At 34.6% G+C, this 10,433-nt stretch overlaps 1 protein-coding gene across 2 annotated transcripts; it reads left to right on the forward strand.

The window, feature by feature from the left end:
* Nucleotides 1-5,504: 5,504 nt before the first annotated feature.
* LOC110800710 (B3 domain-containing protein Os01g0234100) lies at nucleotides 5,505-9,700 on the forward strand. 2 transcript variants are annotated; one of them, XM_022006022.2, is made up of 10 exons: nucleotides 5,505-5,848; nucleotides 5,954-6,055; nucleotides 6,909-6,943; nucleotides 7,252-7,347; nucleotides 7,491-7,577; nucleotides 7,869-7,949; nucleotides 8,049-8,184; nucleotides 8,285-8,491; nucleotides 8,592-8,682; nucleotides 8,767-9,700. In XM_022006022.2, exons 1-10 carry the CDS (start codon nucleotides 5,822-5,824, stop codon nucleotides 9,453-9,455), a joined length of 1,551 nt encoding a protein of 516 aa, XP_021861714.2. In that variant the 5' UTR covers nucleotides 5,505-5,821; the 3' UTR covers nucleotides 9,456-9,700. The 2 variants fall into 2 exon arrangements, with proteins under 2 accessions (XP_021861714.2, XP_056693063.1); XM_056837085.1 differs by lacking the exon at nucleotides 6,909-6,943 and having other exon boundaries at nucleotides 5,831-5,848.
* The last annotated feature ends 733 nt before the right edge of the window (nucleotides 9,701-10,433 follow it).

The following is a 10,433-nucleotide window of genomic DNA, read 5'->3' on the forward strand; positions in this document are numbered from 1 at the left end:
TTTAATGGCATTAAATACTCTATCTATGGATATTCGGAATCGACGGATCTTGGTTTCAGTGGGAGCTGAGATCGTCACAAGCAAGAAATGAATACTACGGAAACGATGATATTGCCGGAAACTGAAATATGGATCGTATCGGAAATATAAATATTATCCAAGTCGTAGATGTTGCCGGAAACGGAAACATGGTACGTATCGGAAAATATTATCGGAAATGGAAATATTGCCGGAATCGGAAATATTGCCGGAAACGGAAATATTGTCAGAATCGGAAATATTATCGGAATCGGAAAATAATTCCGGAAACGGAAATATTAAATATTTGTTCGAAACGGAAATTAATTCCGGAATCGGAAATATTAAATATTGTTCGTATCGGAAATGAATTCCGAAACCGGGAATTTTATCGGAAGCGTATCGTACGAATAAGCATCGGACGAGGCCTGCCGGACGAAGGCCCAGCACGAAGCCAGGCCATCGCCCAGCAAGCAATGGCGCGCCACAACACAGCCCAAGGCTGCGGCAGGCCTACCGCAAGGCAGGCCCAGCGCGCAGCTTAGGCCATGGCAGCCTCGTGGGCTGCGGTAGCTCGCATGGGCTTCGTGGGCGTGTGGGCTGTGCGCGGGCATGGCCTGCATGCTTGCGGGTCATGCTCGTGTGTGTGTTTGTGTCCATGCATAATTCCTAAAACTATTAGGATTTGATGTATGATTAAATTCCTATTCCTATTAGGATTATTTAATTAATTAGAGTCCTTGTAGGATTCTAAGTTTAATTAAATCGTATCCTACTAGGATTCCAATTCCCTTTCCAAACCTCTATAAATAAGGGCCTAGGGTCATAATTTATACGGATGATTGAAGTATTCAAAGGGTAAGTTTTTGAAAGAAAATTCAGCCACACTCTTGCAATAATAACCGAAATTCCTAAGCACCTTAAGGGCGATTCTAGTTGGTCAATCTTGAGGCGGATCCGGACGTACTGTGGACTATCTACGGAGGGACGACACTTGGAGTCCTAAAGACTTGTTCTTGTTCGGTTCGGGCGCAGCTAGGGAAGGCACGCTACAAAGTGTATGCATCTATACTATGCTAAATGATTATGTGTAAATAATATGCTTTCCTGGCTTTATGGTTTTTCCGCATGATTTATGAATTGTCATATGTATCATAACCTAACATAATCCATGGGTGGACAGGTGTCCATAGGTACATAGGAAGATGGTAGTTTATATACTTCCAGACAAACTAGGTCTTTCACTTTCATTTATCATGTTTTATGTAATTTTACTTAGCCTTGGATTTCGTATTTCAATTGAAATAACATAACTCTTTTAGATCATAAAACATCATTTAGATCCTGGGATCAATAAAATATCATTTCTTTCATGGCATCATATAAATATCATTTTATGAGAAAACTTAATCAAATCATATAATAAGAAGTAATTAAATCCAATCATAAATAATTCACTCAAATCATATTTCATTTCCCGCAATTCATAAAACATGTTAAAACATTCAGTTCATAAATCAATCATAACGTTGTAATTTCATAATCGCATTTATAAGGGAAATGCGGGTACTAGCAATAGCCGTTACCTCAACCGTTGTTTTATACATCCTGTTCGATGTACCGTTCTTCCTGAGCTCCGAGTCCAATTTCTTTCAAAATATTAAATTATTGAATTAGTACTACAACGATAAATAATCTAAAAATAATATTTTATAAATAATAAATTTTATAAGTAAGGAATTTATAATTAACGAATTTTAATTAAAAGTATAATTTCGAAATTTAATGAAAATATTATTAATCGAAATATATTTTATATTTCATAAGCCGATTTTCATGAAAATATAACTTAAGTTTTGTTTTTGTTAATTTAAGCTAGTAATTTATTTTAGTAAAACGATAATTAAACCTGAAAAATAATAAACCATTTTATTAGTAAATAATTATATAATAAAAATTATTAAAACATGAAAATTATTAAATTAGAAAATCTAAAAATACAATTAGCTTTTAACTCACCCAAAAGCCCAAATGAAATATGGCCCAACTTATTATGGGTTTGAGGGGAATCAATTAAGTTTCAAATTGAAACTTAATTGATTTTGGTTTTCTGGGAATGGAAAACACGAGCAGGCAGGGGAGGGGCACGAGGGAGCACAAAGGGGGGGGAAAGGATAGAAGGGAGGAGGCGGCGGGCTGGGTGGCTTGGTGCTGTCGGATTGCGCCGGATAAGGCGACGGTGGTGGTTGTCTTGCGGTGGGAGTACGACGGGAGAGAGGGAGGAAGAAAGGGGCACGAAATTGGCGAACTAGGGGAGTTGAGGGGGGGCGTTTTCTGGGCAGCTTTGGGAGGAGGGAGGGCGGTTGCCGGGGATTGTGGGGCGGAGGTGAGTTTAGAAGGTGGTGCAGTGGCCGATTGCGGTGTTTGCGTGGCTGGGTGGTGCGGCAGGGGCGAAAAAAGAGGGAGGCAGGGGAGTGCGGGGCTTCGAGGAGGGGAGAAAAATAAGGAGGTGTCGGGCCGGGTTTTTGCCGGTGATGAAGATGGAGGTGAGGTGGGAGATTTTGGTGGTAACGGTGGGCGGTGGTGGAGGTGGATGGGATGGTTTGTTTGTGCTTACAGAGGGCGTCAATGGTGGTGGTTATTGGTGGTTGTTTTCAGTTTTGATAACTGATTTGGTTGGAAAAATTGAGACAATTTGTGGCTTGTTTATAGTGTTAAGTGGAGTGAAGATGAAGGATGAAGTCCTAATTGGAGAGCAAGGCATGAACATGGACTGATTTTAGGAAAGAGAGGGAGGAAGGAGTTCGTGAGGGACAAAGGAAGAGGAAGCAAGATGCCAATTTTACCCTTGGGGGCATTTTGGTAATTTCCCTTAGTTATGCAAATTTCTGAAAATTTGGTGCTATTTTAGGAAATTAATTAGAATAGCAATGTTTAATTAAAATCAAGTTTTCAAATAATTATTTATAAAAATATTGTTAACGAAAAATAAATTTAGTTTTCGAATAAAATAAGAACGTTTTGAAATTATTAAAAATCCGAAAATAATTAAGATTTTTAAAAAAAAGGTCGTTAAGCTCGTAAATATGAAATTAGATTATAAAATCTGAAAAATAAATCGGGTAACAATATTAAAATTTCAAGCGAAATAAAACTTTATTATTAATTAAAATAAAGTTCGAAATTAGGAATTTAAACGATTTTAGCTAAATTAAAATAATTAAGCATAATTAATCGAGTTTTAAAAATTCGGGGTATTACATTCCGTCTCTAAGTACATATAGAAACAGATTTGACCAATTTAGAGACGGATTTGGTCCGTCGCTATATGAGCTTTTTTTTTGTAATGAGGGGGAATCAAAGAGGTGTGTATTTTCGCCATTTTTGCTCAAATCTTCTTTTGAGTGGTTGGTGATTGTGTCGGTATTGTTGTTGTTGTTGTTGTTGTTGTTGTTGTTGTTATTAATGAAGAGGAGAGAGACTCGAAGAGAGATGAGTTAGCAAAAGAGGTGTGAGAGAGGAGATTATAACCGCCATTTTTGCTCAGATATGAGGAGAGCAGCGAAGAGGTGAGAGAAAGAGAGATGAGTATTCCTAGAATTCTTCGTATTTGAGTGAGTTTTCTAGATGCACAAATAAGTATATTGTGGTTATCTTAGCCACAAAGTAGGAAGGGAAATCATACCTAAATAAAACCTGAAAATAATATCAAATCAGAACAAAACCTTAAAATAATAACAGATCTAATGATAAGTAGAAATTTTAGTATTTTTTAAAAGATATTTTTAAAAAGAGAAAATTTGGTATGTGAAAGGAGATTGAGAGGATAATATAGACACGTTATAGAATGCTTACGGAGAAAACAAAAACGAAGTTATAAGACTAATATTATTTAAAAAAACGTTAATAGATTGTAAAAAATACCATGAATAAGACTAATATAATAACAAATATAACAAGTTATAATAATGTAGTTTTAGAGTTTTATATGGACGGAAACAAGTTAAGGAAAGCAAGGTTTCGTTCGTCGACATTTTCATTCAAGTCGTCCATTGATATAGTCATCTATTGATATTTATAATGTTCCCCTAATCTGATTAACTCAATTTCTACCGTGAGAAAAGTGCATTTTCTACCCTTCCGATTAAGTATTGTCAACAATTACATACAATGCTACGTGCATAGTACATGATTGTATAATATTGCTCTTTTATAGGTACATGATTGTTGAGTTGTTGCATATGCATATCGTGTTAAACATGTTGATAACATGATATATGAAGCATGCAATCTTTGCCTAAAAAATGTTATCATTTTTTCAGGACATTAAAAGAGTCAATTTTGCAATCTCATTAATTTTGTAGCTATTTAAAAGTTCTATCTTAATCTTTTTTATACTTAGACTCACATTATAACATAAAATATTGAAACTAATATTTTTTTTCCTTTTAGAGGTTATTATTTCGACTTATCATATTTGATAAAAGTGGTAATAGTAACAATACTACATGACCTTGCACAACACTTTTTAAGTTGTTTAGCAAATGAAATAAAATCACTCTTTCATCGGGTTTCAATCTAATATGATTACATAATCTTCTTAATTAATTAGCTCATATTGTATTTAACATTAAAAGATATTGTTTTGCGTTCATGCAGCCTAATGGACGCAATCAGGTCATGGAAAAGGTATTCTCAAACTTCGGAAATAATTTTTTTGTGGGTAGATTTTAATCTAGAACATTTTTATAATATTAGTTATGTGTTGCACAACGATTGGGCAGAGGAGTGCATGTGGTCATGCAAGTATATTGCGAGCATGGGAAAAAAGGAAGACACACTATTTTATATGTTTAATCACTTTGCTTTTGTAGATTTTGATTTATTTGTTAAGGTCATGAATATTACATTATTTTACTATTTAGATTGTAAGATTGACAAATTGTATTGACCTCACTTTTTTTAAATATGAACTTTGTGGATTATTTTTTAGTGACTACTCCCTCCGTCCCATAATTATCTTCCTGTTTGACCAAAAACACGGATTTTAAGAAAAGGGGAATATAATACATGAAAAAGTGGAATAAAATACAAATGATGATTGAGTTGTATGGAAAAGTGGAATAAAGTACATGTGAAAGAGAATATAATACATGGGAGAAGTGGAATATAGTACATGGGTGGGGTTTTCAATTCAATTTTAATTAATATAGTACATGAAAAAGTGGGGACCTTAGTAGTCAAAATTAGAAACATGAAAATAATTTTAGGACGCTCGTTTAAAAAAACATGAAGTTTAAAAAAACATGAATTTATAATTCCACAACTTTAAGTTTTTCATAATTCCACCCACACCACGTGCATATATCAAACTAAAATTAAAAAAGACAACCAACATAAACGTCCAATTTATTGGAGATATTATTACACGGATAAAATAAACTCTACAATTTCATCGAAGGTTCAAGAAAAAAAAAGTCATATTTAAAAAAGAAATTAAAATAAAATAAAAACCTTTCTTCTCCAAAATAGAAAGAAAACTTGCAGACTGATCGCATTCCATTTCCATCAAATCAATAGCTTAGAGTCCCTAGAAAACCCCTACTCCTCTACTACTTTCTTCAAATTCAAATCAAACGGTCTTTTTCCCTATTTACATTTCCTCTCCTTTTATACGAAGTATAACTCTCCCTGTCTTCTTTTTCTTCACTGCTCTTCCATTTCATTTCAAATTTAAACCTTCAAAAACAAAACATAAAAATAAATTTTAAAAGGGGAACTGAAAGAAGCAAAGAGTGAAAAGATGGGTGCTGATAATTCTTCTACTATGGTTTTTCTTTTTCTCTCTTCATTCTTTCTGTAATTTTTTATTTTTACTGTGTTTTTTCAACTAGATTGTTCTCATTTTACTTATCTTCTCTGCTAAATTTTGCAGAAAAGGGAGAAAACAGTAATTTCAAAGAAGGATATGAAGATGGCTTTAGTTGCGAAAAGAATTTCTATGCTTCAGGATGATCATGAAGATGAAGTTCACCCTGTAAGTTACTGTGTCTCTTTCATTTCTTGCACAAGGGTTTTTTTTCTGGGAATTTTGTTTTATATATGTTCAGCAATTTTTAATTATTCAATTTGTAATTTTACTTATTGGAATGAGGAAATTCATAATTTCTGGGAATTTCACACGCAGGGGCGGAATTAGGGGGGGCTGGCTGCTGGCGGGGGCTATTCATTGCCCCCACGATATGTTTAAGTATTAAATATGCACTGGTGTTATTTTCCTTAAAAAATAGAGGTACAAGGAGTTACAGGGTTCGAATCTTAACCCCTCAATTTTAACGGGAAACTACTAGTCTACTATTCCGTAAGTTAGAACTATTAAATGTGACAACTAAACCCGAGATAAGCGTTTTGATTGAAACTAATTGAACTTGATCTTGGAATCTAGCATAGTAATTGAACTTTATTCTTAAATCTAACATTGAAATTGAACTTTATCCTTGAATCTATATTAATAGTAATTGAACTTGATCCTGGAATCTAACATAATAATTGAATTTCATTCTTAAATCTAACATTGTAATTGAGCTTCATTCTTAAATCTAACATAGTAATAATTGAATCTAATACAATAATTGGACTTTATCCTTGAATCTAATATAACAAGAACCTATGTTACGAAACTCTCATTTTACCTCAAATATCCGTGTCGGATCCTCGACACTTGGTTATGGGTGTGGACTGTGGACACTTAAATAATGCAATTTATTTTGACAAAGTAGTCGGACACGTATCCGTGTCCAATATAGTTATCCAAGTCAGATAACCTAAGAACCTTTAAATGGATTATAATGCCTTGTTGCTTAATTGAAATTTGTTTATTCTTTTAACAGGTACTATGTCTAGAGAATCCAGTGCAATGTGAAAGGTAGATAAAAGTCAAAATTTGAAAAGTCAATGGCAAAGTCTTTTACACTATGAATGATTTTTATTTTTTTTAATGCAAGCTGGGATTAAATTAAAATAAAAGTTTATGGAGACTATGAGTGATTGTATACTACAGGCTTAGTCACCCCAAGTCATATAACAGTCATTTCGGAAATGATTGACTTGTGATTTGGGGTAATTGATCATGTTGTACACAAAACCTAGTGACAATTTACTTAATAATGCTCTTAGATTGCTTGTACTACAATGCTAATTGAGTTTTGTGTAAATTTAAAAAACTTGTTGAAGCACCAAGCTGTTAAAGGACATTAGTGATGATACAGACACACTATCTGAAGATGTTGTATTATCAAATCTCTCGAAAAATCGAACGCAAGTTGGAAGGTAAGCTGATGTACGTTTACTTGATGGCAATCGCGTCTATCACTTTCCCTTAGTGGGTGTAACTATTGGATATTGCTAGGCTTGAACTGATATTGGTCATGTTTATTGTTTTGTGTGATCATATGCTCGGTTATTAATGAAAGCCACAAGCGAGCAAGGGTTGTTAGTGACGATGAGTCCTCAGAGGATAAAGAACTCGTGGTTTGGGCTCCGCTACAAAAGAAAGGAAGGTAAATCCCTTCATGTAAACCCAACTTTTATTACATGTGCAGTTTGCAATTTTGACTAGGTAAAATCATATCAAGTATCATACATTAGTGCAAAATAATACATATGATATTAGCTATTTATTCTAAGCAACGCCATATTGTTTTGCACTAATGTATGATACTACGTATTGTTTTGCTTAGAGTTAATAGTAAATAAATTAGTGATACTGTTTAGCGGATTAGTCTCTGGATAGTGTATTATATTTACTGCTTTTGTTCTGATAAATTGGTGCAATTTGGATGTTAATGAAGAACTAAGAGGGTGGTCAAATGCAATGATTCATCTGATGAAGAGAACGCCAAGGGTGCTGATAATCCAAGAACACAAAAATTGTAAGTTGATCAACTAATTTTCTAGCCTTTTTTTTCGTTTTAATGTAGCATGTAATGTCTATATATGTATGCTCATTAAAGAACCCTGTGTTTGGACAGTCAAAGAATGGATCCTTTATGTGACAAGCCATCTTCCATGAAGCGAGCAGAAGAGGTCCAAGCAAATCTGCCAGCTGAATACCCTAGCTTTGTGAAATTGATGTTAAAATCACATGTTTCTGGGGGATTTTGGTTGGTGAGCCATCAAAATTTGTATCTTATCAATATAAACTGATAATCTGCTGCTAGGTAATTTTGTGTATGTGTCTGATGTTACATTGTTCTGTGATGGATAGGGTCTGCCGAAGAAATTTTGTGATCAGCATCTCCCTATATGTGACAGTATAGTAGTGTTAGTCGATGAAGCTGGAAATGAATCTAGAACCAAGTATTTAGTCGCCAAAGCAGGCTTGAGTGGCGGGTGGAAGGGCTTTTCTGTTGCTCATGACTTGCTTCCCGGTGATACGTTGGTTTTCCAGCTGATTACCCCTACAAAATTTAAGGCAAGCTTCTCACATGAATACTTAACTTGGTAATTGATGCGAAACTTTTCTTTTTTGTCGAAGCAAATAAAAGAATACTTGTTATGAAATGTTTCTACAGATATATATTGTAAGAGAACAAACTTTTTGTGAAGTTGATGGAGCTTTAGGGCTACTAACCTTGGATGCAGGTGCAGGACACCAGAAATCAGGTAAACTTATTCGTGTCTGTATATTTAATGTTACGGAGTACTCAATGAATCATGTACACTAATCTCCCTGCTAACATTAAACAGAGGTCAGTAATCAAAAGTTCTTACAAACAGAAGACGACTACATTTTCACGGAAGACCTGTCCCGAAGCAACAGTGATGGTGAGTTAGGATCTGAAGTACTTGACGGTATCTGTTTCTCTGATTCTGACATCAAGTTCGAACAAGTGAAAGGCTTCGAGGACTTCCACATTGTTGTGGACGGCCTCATAATCGACTCCAAATTTACTGCCAATACTAGGAAGAAGTACTATGAGCTCTGCCAAAGCCAAAGTTCATTTTTGCATGAGAACTTTCTTAAGGGACTCAACTGTAATTTGGTGGTTGGGGTCATTTCAGAGACAATCAACATTGCAGATGCCATTAAGTCCTGCAAAAGGGGTTCTTCTATTTCTCATGAAGATCTTCAGACTTGGGACAAAACATTGAAGGGATCCGAGTTTCTAGGCATGAAAGTCGATTTCTTGCGTGTGTGCATTAACCAACTGCTAGGGATTGCTGTGGAATCTAGCACAACTAATGAATCAAACAAGTTGAAAGAACGTATAACTAGGCGAGCTTTGGCTGGGGAGAGGATGAAGACACTTGAGGTTAAACTTACACAGTTGAAACAGACGATGGAGAAGATCGATCTCGAGATGGATGATGAGATAAAGATGGCAAATGCATGGAAACAGGAGGGTAGTATTATTATGGAAATTCCTGCTGTTTAACGATAGGTATATCATTTGTCCCCAGAATTCGAAAACAGTCTCGTTTTGCAGGGCAGTTTCTGTACTACAACATTTTGGCCTTGTATATTCTAGGGGATGGTAAATTTTTTGTATAGTTAAAACTCAAAAAAATCACAGATAAGACCATCTGTATTTTAGGGAGCAATGCTGATTGCTGATTGCTGATCATGAGCTTATTGTTATACTTCATGTTAATGATCATTTTGGGCTCACTTGCATTTTTACTTTGTATTCCCTCCGTTTTCCTAAGTTACGTGATGTAGACGCGACTTTAACAATTAAGCTAGTTGACATCCACATATTTCAATATAATGTCAAATACGTACTCGTAGTAATTAGTGTATATTTCCCTTCAAAAGAAAAGAAAAGAAAAATACTTGAGATTAGCTGAACTTATAGGATTTTGTAAGATCTTTAGGATTTTATAGGAAATTATGAAACCTTATAAGACCTTATTGGAACTTATTGGACATTATTAGAACTTTAAGAACTTATTTACTTTATAAACTAATTTAACTTATAGGAACTTATCTGGACTTATACGACCTGAAACTTATTTAAATAATGTTGTATAAGTTGAAGAGAACAAGGCCTAAAAGTATTAAACCATGATTGTGTTTGTTTACAAGATATTAGTTATTACTCCGTAATTGATTGGATTACCAAAAAAATAAAACTATTTTTACTCAAAAAAGCTTGTAATTCCATGAAATGGATAAAAATCACTTGGTACAAATTAAATTTGGTTGTATTAAATAAAGTTAAACATGAAAAAGGATAAAAATTACAAACCAAACGCGCACATATATGGGATATCATGAAGAATTGTTCTAAAATTTATTTTCAACCGCGCACATAGAAACGGCGAAGACTGGCATTGACAGTAATCAAGCGCCGAAGCCCTCTCTTTTGACTACCATCTGTAAGCCCATCCAGGGCCGTCTCCGGCAATTTGGA

The sequence above is a fragment of the Spinacia oleracea genome, chromosome 2 (assembly GCF_020520425.1).
Source record: "Spinacia oleracea cultivar Varoflay chromosome 2, BTI_SOV_V1, whole genome shotgun sequence".
NCBI classification, from domain to species: domain Eukaryota; kingdom Viridiplantae; phylum Streptophyta; class Magnoliopsida; order Caryophyllales; family Amaranthaceae; genus Spinacia; species Spinacia oleracea.

What these genes read in the sequence shown, in the direction of transcription:
- LOC110800710 (XM_022006022.2), top strand. Translation starts at nt 5,822, where the DNA reads ATGGGTGCTGATAATTCTTCTACTATG. An exon ending in AATCCAGTGCAATGTGAAAG is followed by an intron (nt 6,944 to 7,251) that starts GTAGATAAAAGT and finishes AACTTGTTGAAG; the next exon opens with CACCAAGCTGTTAAAGGACA. An exon ending in CCGCTACAAAAGAAAGGAAG is followed by an intron (nt 7,578 to 7,868) that starts GTAAATCCCTTC and finishes ATGTTAATGAAG; the next exon opens with AACTAAGAGGGTGGTCAAAT.